The sequence below is a fragment of the Setaria italica genome, chromosome VIII (genome assembly GCF_000263155.2).
Source record: "Setaria italica strain Yugu1 chromosome VIII, Setaria_italica_v2.0, whole genome shotgun sequence".
NCBI classification, from domain to species: Eukaryota; Viridiplantae; Streptophyta; class Magnoliopsida; order Poales; family Poaceae; genus Setaria; species Setaria italica.
Genome location: NC_028457.1, coordinates 28,242,063 through 28,267,462, shown reverse-complemented (window position 1 = coordinate 28,267,462; position 25,400 = coordinate 28,242,063). Strand labels below are relative to the sequence as shown.

At 45.3% G+C, this 25,400-nt stretch overlaps 4 protein-coding genes across 5 annotated transcripts; 2 read left to right on the top strand and 2 right to left on the bottom strand.

Moving 5' to 3' along the window:
• The first annotated feature begins 429 nt into the window (after positions 1 to 429).
• On the top strand, positions 430 to 4,200 carry LOC101780635 (adagio-like protein 3). Of its 2 annotated transcripts, none has more exons than XM_004979385.3 (2): positions 430 to 668; positions 2,139 to 4,200. In XM_004979385.3, exons 1-2 carry the CDS (start codon positions 445 to 447, stop codon positions 3,724 to 3,726), a joined length of 1,812 nt encoding a protein of 603 aa, XP_004979442.1. In that variant the 5' UTR covers positions 430 to 444; the 3' UTR covers positions 3,727 to 4,200. The 2 variants fall into 2 exon arrangements, with proteins under 2 accessions (XP_004979442.1, XP_004979441.1); XM_004979384.2 differs by having other exon boundaries at positions 541 to 668; positions 2,087 to 4,200.
• Positions 4,201 to 4,798: 598 nt separating this feature from the next.
• On the bottom strand, positions 4,799 to 7,962 carry LOC101780236 (14-3-3-like protein GF14-D). The gene is given in 6 exon segments (XM_004979383.4): positions 4,799 to 5,224; positions 5,318 to 5,358; positions 5,361 to 5,433; positions 6,433 to 6,555; positions 6,665 to 6,743; positions 7,406 to 7,962. Coding segments are annotated over 6 exon segments (798 nt in total). The 5' UTR covers positions 7,825 to 7,962; the 3' UTR covers positions 4,799 to 5,161.
• Positions 7,963 to 10,608: 2,646 nt separating this feature from the next.
• Positions 10,609 to 11,840, top strand: LOC101779827 (probable phospholipase A2 homolog 2). Its single transcript, XM_004979382.2, has 4 exons — positions 10,609 to 10,880; positions 10,978 to 11,014; positions 11,110 to 11,235; positions 11,388 to 11,840. Exons 1-4 carry the CDS (start codon positions 10,719 to 10,721, stop codon positions 11,567 to 11,569), a joined length of 507 nt encoding a protein of 168 aa, XP_004979439.1. The 5' UTR covers positions 10,609 to 10,718; the 3' UTR covers positions 11,570 to 11,840.
• Positions 11,841 to 19,389: 7,549 nt separating this feature from the next.
• On the bottom strand, positions 19,390 to 24,540 carry LOC101779435 (putative disease resistance protein RGA3). Its single transcript, XM_012847990.3, has 5 exons — positions 24,105 to 24,540; positions 23,939 to 24,034; positions 21,424 to 23,859; positions 19,922 to 20,542; positions 19,390 to 19,822 (listed from the first exon to the last, which is right to left on the bottom strand). Exons 1-5 carry the CDS (start codon positions 24,489 to 24,491, stop codon positions 19,784 to 19,786), a joined length of 3,579 nt encoding a protein of 1,192 aa, XP_012703444.1. The 5' UTR covers positions 24,492 to 24,540; the 3' UTR covers positions 19,390 to 19,783.
• Between the last annotated feature and the right edge of the window lie 860 nt (positions 24,541 to 25,400).

Here is a 25,400-nt window from a genome sequence, read left to right as displayed (position 1 = left end):
GGTCCAATCCTTCCAGCCGCCTCCTCTTGAGCTCCGTTTCCTCGACTTCTTTCTTTTTCTCTTTCAATGCCATGGCTGCCCCCGCTGGCATTATCATACGCCTAAGGGCCAGACTTCAACAATACGATTCTTGTAAATAACTCGAGATATACTTTGCATCTGTCTCCCATATGCTATCGGTCGATATAAAAAACCACCCAGCAGACAAATCCTTCTTCCTAACCTCATTGTTCCCCATCCCCCTAGAGCAACGTCTACCCAAACCTTGCTCGCCCCAAAGGCAGGAAAGAGCTAAATAATTTGAGCCGGTGTGAAGGGGGCTCCAGAGGAGAGGGTGGGGGGCGTGGCATTTTCCTCTACGACGACGCGGGGGATCAGGGATCGGTAGCGGTGAAGCGGACGAGGCTCTGGGAGGTGGAGGCCGAGGTGGAAGGGGAGGAGGGGATGGAGGTAGACGGGGAGGAGGAGGAGGAGGAGGAGGAGGAGGAGGGGTGGGCGTGGGGTGCGCCGGCGGCGGGGGTGGGGGTGGGGGTGGGGATGGGGGAGCAGAGGGCGGCGGCGATCGTGGTAGCGGACGCGGCGGAGGCCGACTTCCCCGTCATCTACGTCAACGCCGCCTTCGAGGCCGCCACTGGGTACCGCGCCCACGAGGTGCTCGGACGCAACTGGTCAGTACGCCCGATCTCCTCTCTGTTTTATTCTGACTATGTTTTGCTCTGCTTCCGATAGAGGTGAATGCGGCTTACGCCCTTCGTCCTCCGCACGAACTGAAATCATGAGCCGCCTCTCGTCGTGTCGGATTTAGGATTTTCAGGCGCATTAGCGGGACCGTCCTTTGGTTGCAGGATCCGTTTGGTACAGCACAGCACGTATTTGTGTTATTCACGATTTTCAATTCAAGTGATGTGTGTGTGAATGATGCTGCGGCGAAGGCAGAAATGGGTAGTGCTTTGTTGTCAGTAGGATTTCAGAATGTAGTAAAGCCTTTTGATTGGAGTTTTGTGAACTTAGGATTTTGTGACTCTTTAATTGAAGGGCGGGTGGTAGTATAGTGAGATTTGGACAGCCGGTGTCAATTTTAGTGATTCTCAGAGCGTTTGCCTTCGTGAGATAATTTGGTGTGCAGTCTGTCACTTAAGTAATGGTTAGTGGTGACAGTAGTGAAATAATTTGGTGGGCCACTGGCCATGCTGTAGTAAGAGTAAGCAGGCTAGCAATGTGTTATCAGTACAAGCTCAACAAAAAACTGTGTTGTGCATATGCGGAAAAACGCGTAGAAAACATCTCTTAAAATAATTGATGGAGCAGATGAGATCCAGTTTTGGGCTTATTCATGTTGTAGGTGAACTATTTGGGATTGTAAGTAATGGGTTTCAGATCGCAAAGGTGCACCGACAGTGAAATGTCCATGGATCCATTCAACTTTTGCTGAGCCTGTTATGGTTTTCTGGTGAGCAGAGGTTGGGGAGAACATGTTGATGGCTACCTGTAAAATATTTCGCTTCATACTTTGGTTGCACTGCTACAGTCCATGAGAAAGGGATGATGTAAGAATAAACCCTAGAATATATGGGTATACAAAAAAGATTTGCAGTCCATGACAACCTGGGTGGGCACCCTGTGTCGATGGTTGTCTTGAGACCAGGTTGGTGGCGGGTTAGCCTTCCCACCACTAGTTCACTAGCCTATTCATACTCTTTACATTTGTAAAACTTTGTTTTATGATATTGGATATTTGGTGAAAAATCAGGATATCATTAGGAATGCTAATCTGACTCCACAGAAATTGTGTTGAATAGAAAGTTAGGTGATCATTGGATCCAGTCTGAAGTTGTTTAAGCATTTCACATCAGATCTAGCTAACAACTTCAGTACTGAAACTGGTTGAAATTCAAGTTTTGTGCCAAAATCAGTAGCATGATAATATACATTTTTAGCCTGTCTTGTTGACGTAAGTCGATGAGTAAATATTTGATCTTTCTATACTAGGAACATTTTACAGTGGATATTGTCTGCTTGTTTTCTTGTTTGCTATCTTTTTTTCTTATACCAATTTTTAAATTGCTGACACTGAAAAACTTGACAGAGGGCCTATTGAAGCATCTCACGAACTGTGTTCACTCAAACTTGTCTTTCAGCCGATTCCTGCAATTTCGGGATCCACGTGCACAAAGGCGACATCCCCTTGTTGATCCCATGGTTGTTTCAGAGATTCGGCGATGCCTCAATGAGGGGATTGAATTCCAAGGCGAGCTGCTCAATTTCCGGAAGGATGGTGCTCCACTTTACAACAGATTAAGGCTCATTCCTATGCATGGGGATGATGGCTCTGTGACTCATGTTATTGGAATCCAGCTATTCTCTGAGGCAAACATTGATCTCAGCAATATATCATATCCAGTGTATAAACAACAGTCCAACCACAGGCCCACTATTCAAGATCTGAACTCAGCTTCTCATGAACATACTCCCAAAATCCAGAGCTCAGATTACTGTGGTATCCTCCAATTGTCAGACGAAGTTCTTGCACACAACATCTTATCTCGCCTATCACCAAGAGATGTAGCATCGATTGGATCAGTCTGTACCAGAATGCATGAACTAACCAAGAACGATCACCTGAGGAAGATGGTCTGCCAGAATGCATGGGGAAGAGATGTCACTGTAAAGCTTGAGATGAGCACCAAGATGTTACGATGGGGTCGCCTTGCAAGAGAGCTAACAACCCTTGAGGCAGCATCATGGAGGAAGTTCACAGTTGGAGGACGTGTGGAGCCTTCCCGTTGCAACTTCAGTGCATGTGCTGTTGGTAATCGCCTTGTCCTGTTTGGAGGGGAGGGAGTCAACATGCAGCCAATGGATGACACGTTTGTGCTTAACTTGGAGGCTCCAACTCCAGAATGGCGCCGTGTCAAGGTCTCTGCCTCCCCACCTGGCCGATGGGGACACACTCTATCATGGCTGAATGGGTCATGGCTGGTAGTATTTGGAGGCTGTGGACAGCGAGGTTTGCTCAACGATGTCTTCGTCCTTGACCTCGATGCTCAGCAGCCTACGTGGAGGGAGGTTGCAAGTGAGGGTCCTCCACTGCCACGGTCTTGGCACAGCTCATGCACTTTGGATGGTTCAAAGCTTGTTGTCTCAGGTGGGTGCACAGAGTCCGGTGTTCTTCTCAGCGACACCTTCCTTCTTGACCTCACAAAGGAAAAACCAGCATGGAGGGAAATTCCTACATCCTGGTCACCGCCATCCCGCCTTGGCCACACCATGTCTGTCTACGGTACGACCAAACTATTCATGTATGGTGGACTGGCAAAGAGCGGCTCGCTCCGGCTTCGCTCCAGTGACGCATACACCCTGGATGTTGGTGAAGACAGTCCCCAGTGGAGGCAGCTGGCAACGACCGGGTTCCCAAATGTCGGCCCACCGCCAAGGCTTGACCACGTCGCTGTGAGCCTGCCATGTGGGAGAATCATCATATTTGGCGGCTCGATTGCTGGTCTGCACTCCCCGGCGCAGCTGTTCCTGATTGACCCTGCCGAGGAGAAACCGGCATGGAGGATCCTGAATGTCCCCGGGCAGCCACCGAAGTTCGCCTGGGGACACAGTACATGTGTGGTGGGTGGGACAAGGGTCCTGGTTCTGGGAGGCCACACCGGGGAGGAGTGGATCCTGAACGAGCTCCATGAGCTGTGTCTCGCAAGCAGGCCCGATGAAGACGAGTGATCCATTCTTCTCGCATGGCTGTGGATCTGCTGCTATTCGAACCTACTTTCAACCTGTTACCGTATTCTGCATCAGTAGTAAAAACTAGAGGAAGTTAATCTGAAAAAAGAGGTTAGTCCTGGAGAGTTTAGTCTACATTGCTGTTGTCATGGGGGGTGTTTTCTTGCATCCCCATCGGTATAAAGTAGTGGAAATTGATCTGAAAAAAAAAGAGGTTAGTCCGGTAGTCTACTTTGTTGTTGTCATCCGATATGTTTTCTCGCATCGTTCTAGATACATATTATTATGGTCTATATGTGGATCTTTTTTGTTTCCAGAAAATCCCCCAAAAAAATTAAACTGGATTGTAAATTCATGTGCTCAAGTTTGTATCGAGTTGGTTGTATCTGCCCATATTTGTATCGAGTTTAATTGTATGTCCATGCCTAGTAGGCATCAAAATTCATATATCAAAGCCGCCGCTGCTTCAGTCTATGATATCGATGCCTTGTGGAGGTCACAGCGTACGAAGCGGTTAATTTTCTTTGCAAGTGATGTTTGAAGAACTCTTAATTGCGTGCAATTCCAAAGGCTCGTGGTCAATATTTTTTCCTCATTGCTGCCTTCTGCCCGTTTATGTCCAAGTCCTCGTTCAAGACCGAAGACAACATCGAGACGTTGGAATAGAACAGGCGAGATGTGGTTTTCGTGAAAGATGAGCTGGAGAACGAAAGCGAGTTTCGTGATAGCGTAGCCAAGCATAGTACGGATTACTGAATGATCACGGCACAATTATAGGATTGTGGAGGATTATAGGATTGCATACAGATTACTGGAACCGCGTATGCCAATCTGATCGGGCTCAAGAATCTTGGGCACCACCACCAACCTATAGGATGGATTCTTGGTCCCAGATGCGCATCAGATTCATGTTCCCAGACGACCTATAAGCCTGAAGTGCGTGCTGCTTTCGGACAGCTACATGATGAAACGCTCAGAGCCATGTACAGTTCATCACAGCCAAAGCGCATCTTCCATGCATTCAGGATTTCAGATGATTCAAAGTTCAGACGAGGGTAGGAACACACAATACTTGCAAAGCCATCTCAACAAAATACTACTTGGCAGCAGGCCTGTCAAATACTCCATACGTCAAGTAACATATGCAATCATTCTAACAACACTGCAACATGAGAGCAGGTTTTTCCCCATGGTGGCCAGATTGGAGCATGAAAACCAGCATCCAGCCATCATTTTATCGGACTTAAAACAGAAACAAAAGCGTGCAACAACAAACATCTAAGGTACGTAATTAAACAGCAACAATGCAGCATCGTCCAGTGATGACGACGTTGGAGGTACGTATACTAGGGGATAGCTATCGAAATCCAGGAACATTGGCTCGGATCACTCCCAAACATCAGCGGATGCACCAGGTCGGGAGCTTGGATCCATCTTACTGACCCTCTCCGGATTCCTTCGGGGCAGCAGCTTCCTTGATCTCATCACCGCCATCCTCCTGAAGTTGAAGGAGAGAACAAGGTCAGATGAGAACCATGGCAAAGAGAACTAAGAAGGTTAAATAGATTAAAAAGACAATTAGGAAACTCACATTGGTGTCAGATGTCCATAGGGTCAGGTTGTCACGCAGAGCTGCATGATCAGAGTGCTGTCCTTGTAGGACTCCTCACCCAGACTGTCTAGCTCAGAGATGGCCTCGTCAAAAGCCTACAGACATTAAATTCCAAGTCAACTCCAGCAAATAAAATGTGAAGTAAAAATATCATAACATCAAGCGTACTTCGATGCAATGTAGTTGAGAATTGAGATTGTCTCAGTTTTGGACAAACATAGCAAATTCCACAAATTAGAATTAGAAACAGCTGGTTATGCATATGTGGTGCCTTATGTATTCTAGACCATCTGTCAGTAATAAACAGTTTTGTAATAGCATAACTAAGTTAATTTTCACCATTTGGTTGTAATTTAGTAATATAAAGTAGAAATGTATGCAGCAAGACATGTCAATTTCAGTGGAGAACCAACAGCAAAGACAGTTAAGCATCTTAGATTTCACAGAATAAGAATATAAATGGAAATTGCAATAAACAAATGGGTGAAATATGAAACAGGAACACGAACTTGAAACATAAAATGAGGAGATATGAAACATTGTTGCCACTTCAAAGTAAACAGTGCCTCTACTAGAACTTGTTACACTTAATAGTAAGAGGTACCGTTTCCGTGATTACGCATGAACAAAAACTAGCACAGATTATATGCACTAAGCCTTTTCTTTTTTGCTAATAGCACTAAACCTTGCTAATAGTATTCCGACAGTTCAGGTCTTGCAAAATTTGTCATGCCATGCAAATTACTTCAGTATACACCACTATGATTCAAAAGCCGGTGATTGGCTATAAAAGACTCTGACAGCATATATGTCACAGACTTGCTGTGTTTTCCTTGCAACCTTGATTGTCTTTTAAAAGAAAGGTTAGCATCTATGAATCTATGACTTCATATATCAGCAGCTACAAATTATTTCCTTGATATCATATTCTACTAAACAAAGGAAATCCTGTCTTCAACAAAGTAAAAAGGTGATAAAAGCATTTATGTGCTCAGCCAAGTGTCCAACAATGCAAATCTAGAACACATTATCTCATACAGTGAAACCTCACATGCCATGCACAGTAAAGGGAGGCAGAGGGAGCAGAAGCAGACCTGCTTAGCGAGGTTGCAAGCACGGTCAGGGGAGTTCAGGATCTCATAGTAGAACACTGAGAAGTTAAGCGCGAGACCAAGCCTGATGGGATGGGTAGGAGCCAGATCTGCCAGAGCAATATCCTACAACACAAAAGGCAACACCAACAATCAATCCCAATTTACAAGATATATGATCAATCCATTAACATGTACACAAAAAAATAAGGTTTGTTTTCGTTAGATATCTAACCTGGGCAGCTTTGTAAGCATTCATGGTGCTCTCTGCAGCTTCCTTCCTCTCCGCACCTGACTTGAACTCAGCAAGGTACCTGCAAATTCATCACGAGGATAAATCAGATACCCAGATAAACACTGCAGGCCACAAATACATAGCCATCAACCATATCACATAACACCAATCATGTAAACAAATTATAAATCGCAACCTCACAGCAACACCAATAATATAAAATATGTCATTAATTGCAAGATCAGTATTTTGCACCATCAAGAAAGAGGGGAACCCCCTCCCTCAAACGTCACGGACATCAGAATCTATTTCCCTTTCTTGACTTTCCACCACCAATAACACGAACCTAGACCACAAAAAATTCAAAGAAAAAAGACCACACCTTAAACTTTGACTTAATCGTCACCAAGAACTCAGATCCCTGTCACCCCCACACAAAACATCTATATACAGATCTTAAACTGACTTTCACCAACCACCAGTTCATGGCCCTTGTACACAGGCCGGAAATCAGATCGATACCTACAAACCAGCAATAAATAAGGACTCAAATCGCCCGCTAATAACTTATGTTCGAAATCTATGCCCCTTATCATATCCCAATATTAAGAGATCTGGAGTTGATCCAACAATAAACCTCACTCCTCGGTTGCTCCGTACACGGATCGCACCATCTAGCCGCAGACTCGCATAAGAAAGAGGCTAGATCTCACGAAGGGAATGGTGTATATTCTAATATACCTGTGGTAGTCGCCCTTCATCTTGAGGTAGAAGACCTTGGACTCGGCGGCGCCGGCGGAGGGGACGAGGTGGGAGTCGAGGAGCGCGAGGATGCCGTCGCAGATGCGTGCGAGCTCGGCCTCGATCTTGGAGCGGTAGGCGCGGATGGAGGCGGCGTGGGCCTCGTTCCCGCGGCCCTCCTCCTTCTGCTCGATGGAGGAGATGATCCGCCACGAGGCCCTGCGGGCGCCGATGACGTTCTTGTACGCGACGGACAGCAGGTTGCGCTCCTCGACGGAGAGCTCCTCCCCGCCTCCGGCCCCTCCCGCAGACCGGGCCACGCGCTCCATGAACTCCACCATCTCCTCGTACCGCTCAGCCTGCTCCGCCAGCTTCGCCATGTACACGCTCTCCTCCCGCGTCGGCTCCGACGGCGACATGGCTGCGGGCTGGGTGGCGGCAGGGGATCGGGATCGGGGGAGGGAGGGGCTCTCGCCGGCAACAGGGGCGGCTACAGGGATGTGGGGGCGGGCGCAGGGGATCTCCTGTGTGGTGGAAGCGACGCGGTTGTGCGGAGGTGGTGGTGGGGTGGGGTCATTTGAAGAGGGCGCGGCCCCCGGGCGCGCGGGGAGCGGGACCCGAGTGGCAGTGGGATGACGTGGCGGTCAAGGGGGCGGGGCGCGCGCCGCGGGGAGCGGGTGCGGGGGGAGAGTGCGTGGCTTGGGGTGGGGCGGGGAGGTGGGTGGATGGGGCGTGGTCGGTGGGACACGTGGTGGAGAGTGGTTGGTGGAGGGTAGTGTTTGCTGTGTGGTCGTGGTAGGCGGGGAACGGGAGGTGGGGAGGTTTGGGCGGTCAATCTGGGTGGATGGGATGGGAGGTGAAGCTTCGTCCATGCAGGATCCGTAACTTTTTTTTATCTTTTTCGGTGGTAAAATTTTTTATATTTACCTCCGTGGTCTACAAAGATGTACTTACTGTACATTTTATTACCAGTACTGATCTTTGGAGAAGGTAGATGTATTGCAAAGATATACCAACCTCCGTTTCTAAATACTACTGGCACTTCATGTTTCCTAAAACATAGTTTCCTATTTTGCTCCTCCCTTAATGCTATAAGAATGTTCTAGAAACATTGTAAGATAACTTTATAAAGGTATTTTATTAAAAAGTAGATCGCATTAGTAATCGTGCGTTGGTCAAAGTTGTCAAGTATTTAGAAACAGAGGTTAGTACCATTTGTATTGTCTCGATTGTATTGTCTCCATCGAGATAGCAGCTGATCTTTGTTTTTTCTCTCTCAAGCATCCAACGATTATCCTCGAGGGCCTGAAGCCCATTAGGCCATCTATGAGGTAAAGACATGTCCTCATTGGGCATTTCGGCCCATACAGAGGTAAATCGTTTCCTTCATTTTTTCTATTTTCCCTATACTATCTGGGTTTTGTATACTTTTTCCTATATTAAAGCACACCAAAATAAAATATCATCAGGAATGTTGGAAATAAATCAAGCTCAATGATTTATCCATTCAAATGTTGGAAAAGACATGCTCATCATTTTATATTTTTGTTGAGATAGTCTATTTGAATTGTGGAGGATTGTAGGCAGTATTTCTTTGGAAAGATTAAACTTTTGTAAATAAAGCCAAGTGAATACTTGTAGAATATATATTGTATGTACATCTTTTGTAAATACTATAAGCGAAGTGAACTATTATGAACGACATCAAGGATGAACGATACCTAATAACACATAGAAAAGCATATGTCTAGTATTGGGCTATCTGAATAATGAAATTCAATGCCACATAGTATGTGCTTCCGCCGCATCGAGTTCCTATTTTTCCTATAAGATCATCTCCAGCGGTCTCTCTTTTCTCGATCCAACTACTGTATTGGAAGTGTTCGTAAAAAACTAATGGTTCAGCAGATGCCCTTTACCTTTCCCTTTTCCCAATAATTATTGGGACAAACTAATAATTCACCCCAACTCTTCCAAAATAAAGAGGGAGTTGTGACTCTCCCAATATGGTAGTTAGATTGGGATGAGATTATTGGGAATTGTAAAAAGCAACTCTTCCAAAAATAATGAATGAGATAATGGGATATTTCAATAAATTAGTTATTGGGAAATTTTTTTTGGAAAACCGCTGAACATGCTCTAAACACACTTCCGGTTGGTATAATTGGAGGATTCAAATCCTACCTCAACCAAAAAAACAACAGAAAAAGAAAAGACAAGCAGTGGTCATGGATCATAGGCCCGTTATTATACATTGTTACTCGAAAAAGGTAAAAGAAATTAAAGGCCCAGCCCAGGAAAGTAGCTCAGTGTTTGGGTCACGGTCCATACAATGTGGTTCTACAGTAGAACGTTGCTAAATTTTTGCCAGTAGCCCAGTATAACAATTTTGGCACCATAGTTTTGGTTTGTTGTCCGAGGAATGGTCGAAGTAAGTGGGATTTTCTTTTTAGGGCAGCTACACAGAAGATTTCATAAAGGTAAGAGCAGGATTACAATCTTTAGCAAGTGCATCTACTAGAAAGTCTGGAACACTACCAGAACAAGAAAAATAAACAACATCAGTCAAAGCTTTCTTTGCACAACAATAAGCAGCACAATTCGCAGCTCGACCAACATGACTAAAAGAAAATGAAACACACATTTTTGCTAATCCCCTGGTTTTCATGCCAAATACTCGAGATTGATGAACGTTCCCCACCCCTTCATCAATAAGTTAATCAAGGTCATCAACAAGTTCATCAAGGTTAAGTTGTCTGATTCTAAAATCAATTTGTGTTGCCCACCGTTAGTTGGAGGCCATCTCGAACAGCAAAGCTAGACTTTGGCTCCCCAGGAAACAAGGACATGCACGCAAGTATGCAACTAGGCGACCGGCCGGATCATCTCCATTTGCTAAGTTCACGGGATGACCGAGTTGGCAGGTCTCTCCGCCTGAAAAAGTGCCCGGCCGGGCCACAACATTGTCGCATGGATCCATATCCTGTCAACAATTCCAAGCAAACAAAACACGACAAACAAAAAAAAGAAGAAGAAGGGAAATGGAGTGGTCTTGTGGAGAGATCGGATCACCGGGCAGACAACCACCAGTCCACCCTGAGCCCTTGGCCGCTCATGCAGTTGAGCTAACAACATCACCGAATCAACTTGTTTATAAAGGTTTATTCATAAACCCAACGGCATTCGATCATCATGTAGATCAACCAAGCCACCAAACTTTATTGCGCCATGGCATTCATATAGCTTCACAACTGAAACCTGCCGCAAGCAACCACCCAATAATCCATTCCTTCTCCACATCTATTGCACGCAAATGGACGGCAGCAGGGAGCTCATCGCCGGCCGTGGTCCCCTGCAACAGCGGCGCGGTCGTCGCCGCCGTCTTCTTCCTCCTCTCCTTCTCCTCCTGCTACTCGCCGTCGCCGATCGCTCGCCGCACGCTGCCGCCAGCATCTTCGGCGGCGACGCGGCATCGGTATGGTCCTAGCTAGCTACTCAGCTCGATCCATCAAGAGGTTATCATCAGCTAAAAAATTGGCACTCCACGTGGTGCGCCGCGTGTCCTTCTGCAGGAGTGCAGCCGAACCTGCGAATCCGACCACTGCACAGGTACGTCTGCGGCGTGTCTGAATTCTGATTGACGAGGTCTGAATTTCTCGTGCAACTGATTTGGTTTCGCTTCTGCCGATCGTGCCATCGTCCAGCGGCGCCGCTGATGCGTTACGGCAAGTACTGCGGCGTGGGGTACACGGGGTGCCCCGGCGAGGCCCCCTGCGACGCCCTCGACGCCTGCTGCATGATCCACGACGCCTGCGTCCAGGCCACCGACAGTACGCGCGCATTTCATGCTCAGACTGATTTTACGACAGATCAACATTTCAAAGATCAGATTTTTGTACGCCGTTTATGTCTTCTTTTCTTCCGTTCTCATTCTTCTTCGGCTTCTTCTTCGTTTTCCCATGGCGCGACGGTACGGTTGCAGACGACTACCTGAACCTGTGGTGCAACCAGAGCCTGCTGGACTGCGTGGCGGCGGCCACGTCATCGTCGACGACGGCGGCGACGTTCGAGGGGAACCGGTGCAACATGACGGAGGTCGCCGACGAGATCACCTCCGTCGTGGAGGCCGCCGTGTACGCCTGGGGCATCTTTCACAAGCCGTAGCTAGCTTACGTGTGCCCGTGTGGGGCCCCTAGCGAGACACAGACAGTCAAAAAGAGGGAAAGCGGTGGCTGGAGCGGTGGAGCCGATGGCCTACAAAAAGGCTGGTGGGGATTAGTCATGCAGACCGTGCAGTTGACGACCTGCTCGCCGCCGCTATACCTGGTCGTCTTCTTCTTGTTCATTTCTAGTTTCTACCAATCTGTAAAGATCAGATACATTGTGATTTTGGTTTTGAAATGATGATATGGCTACAAGATGGCCAATGAGAAAATGAGGTATGTGTGTGTTTTCTGTGCTTTATTGTCAATATAGCGCAATTTCTGCTTTATCTAATTAGAAATATAAAATATTTTGCGTCAACATAGCTAGGCATGCAGTTCCAACCCAGACATTACCTGACAATTTCCATACTTGCCATGTCATATAATAAGAAATTTCCGGTGCATGTTTTTAAAAATAAATCTTGTGCTGACATTTGAACGTGCCATTCTTGCGTTGCTTTGTTTGAAATCCAAGATGAAACTTTACAACTCTCCCATCATATACACTACAATCTCTTGGTCATATGATTTCATCATCATCTTCTATAAATTTGTTCAAGCCAACTTAATATTGATCTTGACTTGATCTCTTAAGGTTTGTTCTTATCAATGGTCGTTTTCTTCAAAGATTGTGTTTTGATCAATATTTGAATTCCCATTGCTAGTTCTTGCTGTCGTAACCTTGATGCATTCAAATAGCATCAATAGCACAAAATAGAGTTTCACAACTAGTGATCTTTTGGATTTGGAAGACAAGTGGATCACTAGAAGGTGAAACCTTATAACATAGATCCAATTTCCCTTTTTACAGTGCATACATATATATGTGGAAGACAAACACATATCCTCCTCTTTCAAAAAGGACCCAATCCCTTTGGCGGTTCTTCACGATAACAACAAGCCGGCCAACGGGCCATTGTTCCGGATGGATGAGCTGCAGGTCAGCGCCATCCCCATCCGACCAAGTGCCTAAGTGCAGTGTGACCTATGCAGAAGCTCGGCAACTTGTGCAGTCGCAAGAGCCTTAGGCCGTGTGTTCCAAACTTCCAATGCTGCATCCACCATCAAGGTCAACTCTAGCAAGACCCTACTTGAGTCCCCACTCAAAAAGTAGGGCCATGGGAAAAAAATCCAACTCCAGTAGGGTCCCTACTCGGGTCCCTGGAGTAGGGAGGAACCTACTTTCCCCCCCCCCCTCTGACCCCTTCTCCTATAGGTGCGAAGGGAGGCCCCTACTATGGATGGCAACGGGCATATTGCCCGCGGGCAGAGGGTTTACAGACCCACACCTTCAAGGCAAACCCTGTACTCGTGCCCACGCCCACCGCCCATCATGAGCAAGAAGTTGTGCCCGCACCTATCACCCACGAACACAGTCTACCCGCGGGCACACCCATACCCGCCAGGCAAAAAGACTGACCAGCGGCAAGCAGTGCTGCGGCTTGGGACGGCGATGGGGGAACTAGCCATTGGGACTCAGGTGGCGGAGCGGCCTCGCGGGCAATGGGCGACGGAGCGGGCGGCGGGGAGCGAGGGCGGGTGGCGGAGAGGTAGCGGCGGGGAGGTGGCGGCGGCCGCCTGGGTGCCTGGTGTGCGGGGACGGGGTGCGGGACTGTGGGAGTGCGGGCGGCCGGGCATGCGGCTGAGAGGATTGGAGGAACGGAGGAACCCTAGAAATCTCCTATATAGTTGTACAGGGGTCCACATGTCAGGCACTATGTAGTGGGTTCGCGGGTTTGTGGGCACGGGTAAGATATTTTTATGCTTGCTAATTTTTTACCCGCGGGCACAAACTCAAACCCGCACCCATGTCCGTGGGCACAAAATAGAACTCGTATCCTCACCCTACCGGGTTTTGCCCGTGGGCATGCGGGTAATTTGTGCCCGTTGCCATCCATAGCCCCTACTCTATCGGTACTACAATTTTCCTCCAGCATGCGCACGAAACCCCTTCCCCAAGCAGCCTTCTCGCCAGCTCTCCACCCTCCCCCACCTCCTCCGCGGTTGATTTCACTATGCTGCTGCTGGGTCCGGACAACCTCACCTCGAATCCGCGCTCCCGCACCCTAGATCCACACACGGCCATGTGGAGTTGCAGGCCTCCTCCGAGATGTCACCAGGCTAGGCCTTGAATCACGGCGTCCCAAGCTTGACCTCCCCTGTTGCCATCCCAAGCTCAGGATCCATTACTGCCGCTCTGAGCTTGCTGGATTCGAAGCTTGAGCACACCTCTGCTGTGGATTTGATTGAGGAAAGAGAGAGGAGACTGACCGTGGTCAAGCTCGATTCACGTTTACCTCCCCACAGTCGAGCTCCTCCACACAGCATGAGACACCGGGGCTGGCGAATCAATGGGTCGGCACTGGCTGCTTGCCGCTGCCACCTTGATGCTGAGCAGGCTCGAGCTCCTCCCATGCTCCTATGGGTGGAGCTATTGGCTCAGATTGAGGCCCTGAGCTCCTTCAACTAGCGTGGGGAGCACGCGCGCGGAAGTAGTAGATGGAAAACACCAAACACCCAAATGAGAGGGGTGACCTCTATATATATGGCCAATATGGCTTGGAGTACAAGGAATACATCAAGTGTACAAGGAAAGGATAAATATATCCTAATATACAAATATACTTCCCAATACCCACCCGCAGTCGAAGCGGGAGGATCACGAACGCACAGGCTGGACCTAAACTCAGTAAACAAACGAGTTGGCAGGCCCTTCATCATATACGTGTAGAGCCCCGCATGGAATCGAATCTGACTTGACTGGAGTCGTCGTCCAGCAGCAAACATGCCATGAAAGTAGATTGATTTTTGATGATGAGGTCCTTCAAGCGCGTCAAATATCGATGTTTTATACCGGCAACCTACCGAGGGAGTACCTAAGGTAGTCGATTTGTCGGTGGGAGATCGCCGGACCTAGAACTTGAAGGTAAAAGCGAGGACACAAGATACAGATCTATACAGGTTCGGGCTGCTAGAGTAGCGTAATACCCTACGTCCTGTTTGAGGTGTTGTATATTATGCCCTGCGCTTGGGTGTTGAGTAGCCTAGTTGTTGGCTATTGTTAATGGTTCTGAGCTTAGTTGAGCTCTTTGCCGATCTAGGTACCCCTACCCTCCTTTATATACTCCAGGGGGCAGGACTACTAGTCGGTTACAAGGAGGAGTCTTAGTAGGAGTACACGGGACGAGTCCTAGTAGGATTATAGGGGAATCCTAGTAGGAGTCCGACTTCTTCCTCCCTTTCGGGTACTAGGGATGTATCCCCGACACATCCTGCTCGATCACCATCTCCAGCACCATCGAATCCTAGTGGTGCAAGCGACGACGGCCAAAATACCCCTCCCCGATCATAGTCTACAGTGCCGGGACTAAAGTCTGGTGCGAGCAAGGAACCTACAACACCTCTCAAGAAGTCGTGACCATCGAGCAAGAAAACAAAGAAGTCTAAATCAATTAAGAAGCTAGCAGGCAATATGAATCCCGAGGAATTGGGAGAGGCATCGCAAGCATATGTAAGGGAGTGGTTTGGGAAAAAAGTTGCAGAAAGAAAAGCAAAGGAGATGGAGCCTAAGGCAGTAGATCCAGCAAAATTAAAGTTTTTTATTGGCATGAAAAAATAAGTACAGGATACTTTACTATTGAACTACGATCGTTCGTCAGTTAAGTCTTATAAGAAGAAAAAACAAGGAGAGTTGTCTTCCAGTCGTACTGTCCCCCAGCTCGGGCAGCAAGATCAGAAGCATATTAAGACGCTCTAGCTATAGCAACTTTGCCTTTAGAACAACAAATCCATGTCATTAAGTTTATGGAAGACACAGGTCTGTTGTTTGCTGAAGTTCTAGGGCAAACTGAATCACCAGCTCAAGAAAATATTGTACCTAAATGGCCCTTTGTGTTAGGCAAGCCTCTAGTCAGGCTTGGTACGGAAGCTCTCAACGAAGATGTATGAATTCCATCAATGGTACATGGAACAGTCGCCCAAGGAAAGGGTCATGTTCACTCTTCGTGTTAAATCGATTGATTTTTTTGGTGAAGGTGAGAAACTCCTGTGGTTGGATTTCAAGGATATATATGAAGTGTACCATCCAGATGCTCTTGATGTCTCTGTCATCAACGCCTGGGTTCTGTAAGTGTGTCATTATAAAGATGTAAATTTTGGCTCAGATCATTATTTTGTGTGTGTGTGTCGCTCTACTAACTTTGTCTTTCATTTTATGTAGATGCTAATTCAGAGGTGCCGCAGAGAATCCTAATTCAACATTGGCTTCATGGATCTATCGTTTGTTAACCAAAAGCAGATACGGGATCAACCAAAATCTACATTCGACGCAATATACAAATTCTTGGAGCAGCAAAATTACAAGCAATACATACTACTGCCATACAACTTTAAGTGTGGGTACCCACTATTTTCGTTTTCCTTTTCCTTACCTAATTAATATTAGTTAGTTCTAATATGAACATTTATGTACACAATTTTTATTCGATTCTCCTTATAATTATGATTGATAAAAGCAACATTATTGTGTTTGATTCATTGAGGAAACCAAATGTGGAGTACCTAACAGTCAAGACATGCTAAACTTGTAATAATTCTGAACCTTTATCTCTATGCAAAAGTTTGTTCCCTAAATTTTCACCTAACACTGTATCATTCATTATTTTAATTCACAACGCATGGAAAAGATTCCGTAAGATTCACCATGGTGAATTCAAAGAAAAACTTACATTCAGTACAACGTTCCCGGCATGTATGAAGTTTGCACATTTTGTATATTCTATAACACGAATATTTCATAACCCGCTTGGCAGGCGGCAGGAGCTGCGAGAACTTGTTTTTTCCCTACTAAAGTGCTTGAGACAGGAACAAGGCTATAATTTATGTGGATACTACATCTGTGAGCACATGTACCATTTTGTGCGGGACAAGGTGATATCGGACAATATGTCTGTACGTAAAATAAACCTATTAATAATTAATTATTTTGTAGATCCTTATATTTAATTGTTCGTGTAACATTCACATATTTCTAAATTACATATGTTGCGGATTGGAGAACAACTCTTGGAGAAGGAGAGGCTTTTGGCAATCCAAGAAGCTCCCATAGGATATCTGGTGGACGAGGTGATAAATTCCAAAGAAGAATTTTATTACGATGGACATTTAGTAGCCGAACGGAGCAATACCACAACGGGAGGATCCTAAGAATGAAGAGGACAAATCATTGTACATATAGTAATTGTATAAATACTAGTTTGATGTGTATAATATACTAAGAATTATATATATAGTAGTTATAATTAATATTATGCATATACTATCATGAAATATATATATACGACATGCATACAATACGAGCGTATATGTGTAAGTAGTATACGCTAAGGATGTATACCTATATGTACATGCATATGTGTGTGTGAAGCAACAATTAGCATTAATATGGAAAAGAATTTAAAAAGAAAAAAGAACTTTAGTCACTGTTGGTAATACCAACCGGGACTAAAGGGGGTCTTTAGTCCCGGGTGAATAACCTGAGACTAAATAGGGGGACCTTTAGTCCTGAATAGTTAGTCCTAGTTGATTTTCGAGAGTTATGAGGCTTACTAACCGGGACTAAAGCTCGGTTTTCAACGGATATAGGTCACTAGATATGTCATCATCAATCACGTCACTTGAAGACTCCATGCTTGAATGCTTTCTAGTGTCATCTCAACTTGTCTCATCGTCGGTTGTCACCTCTAAACTTAAAGGGGTGTTTGGTTCCATGGACTAAAGTTTAGTCCCTGTCATATCGAATATTTAGATACTAATTAGAAGTATTAAATATATATTAATTACAAAATCAATTGCATAAATAAAGGCTAATTCGCGAGACGAATCTATTAAGCTTAATTAGTCCATGATTTGTTCATATGATGCTACAGTAAATATGTGCTAATCATGAATTCTTGGTGGCTTTATCTATCTCATCCAAAGTAACAATCATTCTTTCTCCAATATCTGCCATATGACAGACCAATTGTTGTAGCAACTGCCCATGATTATGCTTGAAAAATGTTTCCCTTAGCTTTTTCTTTCTTTGTGCCTTGAACGAACCACAAATGTGGTGCCTAAGGAAAAAAGGAAAACCATTGCACCACTTCCAACTCCTAGTCCAATGCTTAGACCTGAAAATATGTTTTTTTAAAACATAAAAGGCAAACTTCATTATACCGAGAATTATCTTCCACTAAAAAAAGAATTATCTTGAAAATATTTGTGTATCTGCATAAATATTCCTTCATAACCAATAATAACTTTTGTAATTGGTTCAAGATAATGAAATAAGACAAGGTCGTTTTCCCTTTTTACAGAACTAAACTATTCCTCTATAGGACAAATCTACTCATATCCACAATATTTTCAAGAATGTGGTGCCATTATCCCCTCTACTAAAATAATGCAACATATCTATGTTACGCCATATTTTATCAGCTATAAAATTCCAAGCGCCCGATCTACCTCAGTCAGAACAAATAATAATATTTAGCCCTAAGATATTAAATAGCTTATAAACACTTTAATTTGACATATTTTAGTGAGATAGTGGGATTGTGAAACTATATGTATGCTTTATGGATATAGCATTCTTTCATTTAACATAAATAATTCGATTGTATATATAAGACCCTTTGTGCTCATGGAATTAGAGAAGTTCTTTTCAACAAAAGGCACTTTCATAAAATTGAATATAGGTCTCAAACAAAATAGCCACAACAGTTGTGTACTTCACATTAGTTTCGTGTACACTATGTGCTCTTCGGTGTCTGCGAATTTCTCTTATGTTAAGAGTATTTTCTACTATTGTTCTGTTATTTAGACGGCATGCTTCAGTATATATGGCCTGATTTATGAATCAATTTGCTTGTTATGTTGGTTGTTGATTTATACAAACAGCACTATAGTTATTAGATAATAAACCAATATATAGCACCCAAAGTTGTATTAGTTACCTGTCGAAGATTTTACACACAGCCGTGCACAATGGAAGAGTTGCCGTGAGAACCACGTGGACACCTGCACAGGAACGTTCCCGGCATGTTGACGCATTCACCATAGCACCCATAGTATTGTGGATTTGCGCACTCATCGATGTCTATGCCACCAACACAAGAACGCAAATGGATAATGACATCAATAATGACAACACTAGTTTGGCAGCCCGTTTTCAACGGGTTCCCGGCCCTTTCCCCATGGAGGAAGCCCATGACGTAAAGTTTTCACGGGCCAGTGAACCGGCCCCTTCGGAAGCCTGCTAGGCGGGGGAGTTCGGCCCGTCCGAGCCAATTTTGCCCGCGGTGGCAGGACTCCCCATCTCCCCGTCCCTCCTCTCGCCGGCTCCCGCAGAAAGCCGCCGCCGCCGCCGCCGCCGCCGCCGCTGTTGCTCCCGGGCTCCTCCAAGGATCAAGGTCCAGGTGCGCCTCCTCTAGCCCTTCTCCTCATCTCCTCCGAATCGTCCCCTTCATTCCCCTTCTCCGGACTGCTGTATCGTCCGGAGATCCGAGCCTCCGAGGGCCATGCAGCGACCGGCGCGTGATTGCAACATGAACGAAGCATTATTCAAGCGTCCAAGGGAAACGGTACATTAGTTTGCCTATCAGGCTATGATGATGTATGTGTTTGGTAATCGATAAGCTTTGAATCTTTGTAACGATAATAAATTATAGTTTATCGTTTTCACAGTACAAGGTCGTATTTGTTAGGGACGTCGGAGAACGTGTAGGAGAAAACAATTTCTGCTAGTAAAATTGAAATCCATGATCAGAGAGACCTGCACAAAATAAAGCAAATCATGCACAACAGCACAATGTTTAAATGACTGCTTTGCAGTAAGACAGCAATATAAAGGCCCCGATGGCTCAAACAGCCTTTTGTTTTCTTTTTCAATCATAAACTCCAAAGCCTACATGAGGACTGCCATCAATCACCCATTTGTCTCTATCATGATGCAGTTCTTCCATCTGAAATTGAGCATCTGGTCATCTTATCTTCGACAGGAAGTTCCTCCATAGAACACACCCAAAAGTAGCTGATGCGCACTTAATAATGCCTCATGGGGTTTCCATCATCTCTAACAAACAAGTACCTGTCCAGATGATTTCGTCAGCCTCGTCATGGTATGCCGACGTCATCAAACATTCACTTCATGCGACAGATCAGGCAGACTTTCCTGAATGCAACATAAACAACACGTCAACTAATGAAAAACAGGGGAAAAGAAGAATCAACTAGTGGGTGACTGCACTAATCCCAGAAGAAGCTTAATTACCATATATTCAATACTTTGGATTTCACACCATTTCTTCAATTTTGGGCAGAGAAATACAACAACTGATTCAGGAATGACTGGCAACAGTCCCTGGAGCTCCAAAAGACGGCAATGAAGTAGTACCAAACTTTCTAGTTTGCTCAAACACCCTAGGCCTCCAATGTACATGAGTCCTTGGCAATCAGATATCTCAAGTTCAGTGAACGTTGAAGGATGAGATATATTTAAGTATAAGGACATAAGCTTATGGCACCCTTCAACTATTAAAGATGTCAAGAGCCCCGGAAACTTCATTTCAGGAAGCATATAAAGTAAAGGGCAGTCCGCTAAAACCAAACTGTGGATGTTCAGTTCTTCCAAATCTATCAGTGCTTCAAGCTTTGGGCATCCTCTGATCTCCAGTTTGCCAAGTGTAGAAAGACCTCGATAGTACAATGGAACGCCCTCAAAACCGAACTTTAAGAGCCGCAATTCAGATGGCAACCAATTATCCGGTGACAAAATCAATTCTGGTCCCTGATCAGGGCAAATATCGAGACAGATATGTTCACAGGATTGGAAATAAGCAATGCCATGCTCCTTTGCCCGTTTTATATCTGAAATCTTCACCATTTTGGGGACCTGTTGAAGAATAACAAACAGGGCGAGGGGGCTTTATTGTTACTTCTAATGTTCAGCAGTTTCTCATGAATTAGTAAGAAAGCAACAGGGAAAGTATCACACAGATAAACAGGAAATCAACCTTACAGATCTATCTGGAAGATTAGTACTAACATGTGTATATTTCAATCATGAATTATTAAGATCGCACTAAATTAATTGCCACTTTAGGTAAATCTATTATATTTTGACTCAAACATTATAGCATATATACATTGATAGCTTAACTAAACACTCCAATTCTTTTACAAACATATAAGACAACACTCATAGTTTTGGACCCAGGGAAAAAAACTTGGGTACTGCAGGGCAGTCTGAAACACCTGTTTAAGTGTTTATACCATTGGAGTAACTAAAAAGTGCACTCTAGGACCTAATTCTTAAAAACAGTCCAAATAGAGGATCAGGAATAACTGGTAAAACAAGCGCTAAGGTCTCAACTTATCATACAGAGGAAAAACAATTCTTACAATTTGCAGCAGGTAAGATCAAGGTTGGGAAGCCAAAATCAGGATTAATGAAGTGATGACAAATGGAGAGGTGGTATAGCTCAAACTAAGTTTTCAGCAAAACACATGGCAAACACATACAGTAGTGGGGTGTGATACAATGGTGAATTTATGAATGGTGGTGGAAAAGAACAAAGAGTAATTCATAATCAAAATTTATCACAACAGGATAAAGATATAGACTATCTATATGGACATTGTGTTACAAATAAATAATGAGAGAGAGCAAAAATAAGCAATTTTCAAAATACTGCTTATCTCTCTTAAAACTGCTAACCAGTGCCTGAGCTCAGTTTGATGGAAAAATGTTAAAAGTATCAAGAAGAACCTCACCTGATAGTAGAGCTCTTGTTCATCACACCAGTCCTTTAGTCCAGGGCAATCATCAATGCATACATGCTGAGGCCTAAACCGAAGATTCTCTTTACGCAAGACAATGAGTTTAGGACAGTGCGCGATATATAAGCTCCCAAGAGAGCAAAGATTTTTCAGCCCCTTCAAGGATTTGAGGTACCAACAATCTCTAATATCAAGAAACTGCAGCTGAGACGGTTTATTATATACCGAAAGCTGGAGATCGATGAGAGCTGACTTTGTTATTATTAGATTTCTGAGAGAACCAAAATAAGGGATTCTTCTAAGTTTGTAGCAGTTTCTTATAGTGATACTTTGCATCTTTGGGTAATCTGATTCCTGCAATTTACACCACTCCTGTAGATCACACAAACCATCAAATTCTAACTCCTCAAGGGCAGGAAATATTACATCTGTTAGGCCGCATCTATTGTTATTTGTATGGCATCGGAAACAATAATGATTCAACTTCTTTATCTTTGAAATTTGAAAAAGCTGAAGACGTCTCAGGTTCAAGAGATTTCCTATACATATGGGGAGCTCTGCAATGCTATCGCAGTTCTGCAAGCAAAGTGTGTCCAAGTTATCAAACTGACAAAATGGATGCAGGGACCAGTCATTGAATCGGACAGAGAGTTGGAGATATCTTAAACTAAAAAGATTGCACGACTTCATGGAGAACTCTTTCCGACAAGATGACACAATCAACTTCTCAAGGCTGTAGAGATGACATATTGACTCTGTCAAGCGCTTCAGATTTTTGCCAAACAATGCATCACAATTACTTACATGGAGATAGCGCAAGAGCTTCAGATATTGTGTAGCAGATATGCAGCCACTATCTTTACATGAATCTAGCACAAGAGCCCTCAGGTATCTGAACTCATTTATGCCGATATGGAAAAATGTGCATTGTTTTAACACTAAGGTACGTAAATAATTCATTTTGTAACTGAATTCAGAGTTAGCAATGGTAATAACTTGAGGGTTGTACCGCTGAGTGTTTTGTCTGGACGTGTCCCCACTTAACCAAAAAGATAAGCGCTGATTTTTTTTCCCCAGGTAAAGGCTACCTTCATCAAAAGCTATTGCAGAAAGCAGACAGCTGGACAGAGACTTTGCAAGGTCCCAAGTCATGTCATGCAATCTAAACCTTAGAAATGATAATGAAGCCTTGGTCGTTTTTTCACGGAAAGTGTCAACCAACGATCTTATGTGTAACTCATAAATGTTATGGCTCGTGTTGAAGATCTCACCAATCGCTGGTGACCTTGCACGTGGCCTTGAAAGTGGCTTTTTCCTCAATTGGCGACTCTCATGAATTCTCAAACGGACTAAATCTGTTTCAATCAGTGATCTTTCAGTCAACTCATCAAAGTACTCACCAGCGAGTCTCTCTATTGTTTTGCATCCTGTATTCTGTATAAAACCATGAGCAATCCACAAGTGAATCATGTCGTCCTTGGCAAAAGGCTGACCTTTGGGATATAAAGCACAAAGCAAGAAACAAGGTTTGAGCCTTGCAGGCAGTCGATGAAAGCTTAATCTTAGAGCACAGAAGATCTCTTCGTTATCATCTGAATATTCCCAAAATTCACTTTTTGATATTTCCAACCAAGTCTGCATATCCCTCTTGAAACGTAACAAGCAACCTATTGACTTAACTGCTAATGGTAATCCACCACACTTTTGCATAATTTTCCTACCAACCTGAAGTAAACTGGATTCGTCATCAATGATTCTGTCACCAAAAGCATAGTGTTGGAACAACAACCAACAATGCTCTTCAGACAATGAGCAGAGCACAAGGGGTTCGAATGTTTGCACAACACGCGCTACCTCTTTACTCCTGGTAGTCACCAGGATCATCACACTTTCAGCATACTCTAGTGGACACATCAAATCTTGCCAGAAGCTATGCCGTTCGTTCCATAGATCATCCAGCACCACGAACACACTCTTCCTACATAATTTTTCCTTCAAGACATCATGAACAGAGCTTAGTTCATTGTATTCACATGGCCTCCTTGTCAAGGACTCATAGATCGCAATTGTTAGCCTGCGTAAGTCAAATGTTTCGGAAACATGAACCCAGCCCATCAGATCAAAACGTTCTTGAACTCGGCCATCGTTATAAACCATCTGTGCCATCGTGGTCTTGCCAATGCCCCCCATCCCAACGACCGGCAAAACATGAGTTTTGTTGTCCTGGCTGCGAGACAACACTAACTGTATGATACGCTCTTTCTCATCAGTCCTGCCGAAAACGAGGGATTCATCAAAAAGATGGCTACTCGTTCTTGATTCCCATTGGGATTCCCTCCCTGCGATCCTTATGCCATCATCTGGTCCAAGCTGCAGAGCAGCTCGATCTCGAGAGATCTCCTCGAAGCGGCGTATGATCTCTCCTATTCTCTGAAGGTTAAATGATGGTTATTTGCAAGCAGATAAGTCACAAGCGATTGGGAGGAAATGAGGCAAGAATCCGTTTCACCTCACTGGTGCCACCATCGTCCTCCTCATCTGGCCTCAGCGGCAAAGCGGCTCGATCTGTAGATATCTGGAACCGGCGTGTGATCTTCCTAATTCTCTGCATATGAACTGATGGTTAATTGCAGGCAGGCAAGCATTTGGGAGAAAACGCAGCGAAACTATGTCACCTCGCTGATGCTACCGCCCTCGTCCTCCTCGTGAATCCTCTTGCGTGAGGCAGAGGAGGAGGAGGCGGCGGCGGCGGCGATGGAGCCTTGGAGTTCCTGGGCACGGCGACGCAGCATCTCGTAGCGGTAGTCATCGAGGACGTCCTCCGCGTCGCGGGCCAAGACCGTGAGCTCCTCGATCCACAGCTTGACGTAGCTCTCCTGGATCTCTCGCTCCCCGACGTCGTCGAGCGTGGCCTGGATCCTCCTCAGCAGCCGCTCCAGCCGCTGCAGATCCGCGGAAAAAGTAAATCGCTCGCCACGAGGAGCGGCTGCCGCCGGGCTCCATAGGAGGTCGAGCAGCTTCCTCGCGGACGACAGGAGAGGCGATAGTAGCCCACTCGCCATTGATTTGAGGAAGGTATCTCTCGTCCATTCGTCTTACGCGCACATCCACTCTTTGTATCCAGAGAAGTCAACGTACAAGACGATGATCAAGTCACCGTAAGTCAATGAAGACTGGGAAATTTGTATATTAGCCCCCCTTTTCCCCAAATTACCGCTAAGCCCTTACAAACTGAGAATTTGCATTTAGCACTTTGCAAACACCAGTAAAGAACTGACCTTCAATCTACCCCTTTTGTTCCGGTTAATATCAATAAAAAATAACCTTCAATCTACCCTTTTTGTTCCGGTTAATATCAATAAAAAATAAGGCACCGAAAGGATATCGATGGGAGGAACTTTAGTCCCGGTTGTAAACATCTAACACGGACGCCCCCCTTTTATCCTGGTTGGTAATTCCAACCCGGACAAAAGGGGTCTTTTGTCTCGGTTGGTGGCTCAAACCGGGACAAAACGTCATTCCCCACGCCCCCCTCTCCACATTAATTATCCTCATAAGTCTCCAACCACATAGATCCTTATCTTCTCCTGACGCACAAGTCTTTCTTCTGCTCCTCTCCCTTTCTTCTTCTTCATCCTCTCCTTCCACCTCCTTCTCTCCCTCCGACGTGGGTGGCCACCCCCTCCCCCTGCTGCCCCTCCCCTTCCCCCTCTGCTCACCCCTCACTGGTAGTGAGGAGCGGCAGTGGGGTGAGGGCGGGCGACGACGCGGAGTGGGATGGGCGCGGGCGGGCCACGCGCGTGGGAGGCGGAGGTGGAGCGGGACGGGCGCGAGCGGAGGCTGCGCCGGTGACGGCCGGGCGGCGCGCAAAATTTTTTAGTCCCGGTTACCAACCAGAGAACGACCTGGGACTAAAGACCCCCTTTTTATCTCGAAAATTTTATCCCGGATGAATTTTAGATAGATTTGAG

Coding starts and splice junctions, on each gene's coding strand:
- LOC101780635 (XM_004979385.3), top strand. CDS start 445: ATGGAGGTAGACGGGGAGGAGGAGGAGGAGGAGGAGGAGGAGGAGGGG. Junction 669..2,138: donor GAGGTGCTCGGACGCAACTG/GTCAGTACGCCC, acceptor CTTGTCTTTCAG/CCGATTCCTGCAATTTCGGG.
- LOC101779827 (XM_004979382.2), top strand. CDS start 10,719: ATGGACGGCAGCAGGGAGCTCATCGCCGGCCGTGGTCCCCTGCAACAG. Junction 11,015..11,109: donor CGAATCCGACCACTGCACAG/GTACGTCTGCGG, acceptor GCCATCGTCCAG/CGGCGCCGCTGATGCGTTAC. Junction 11,236..11,387: donor CTGCGTCCAGGCCACCGACA/GTACGCGCGCAT, acceptor GTACGGTTGCAG/ACGACTACCTGAACCTGTGG.
- LOC101779435 (XM_012847990.3), bottom strand. CDS start 24,491: ATGGCGAGTGGGCTACTATCGCCTCTCCTGTCGTCCGCGAGGAAGCTG. Junction 20,543..21,423: donor AACAAGAGCTCTACTATCAG/GTGAGGTTCTTC, acceptor ATTCTTCAACAG/GTCCCCAAAATGGTGAAGAT. Junction 19,823..19,921: donor TCCAAAGTATTGAATATATG/GTAATTAAGCTT, acceptor TGTTGCATTCAG/GAAAGTCTGCCTGATCTGTC.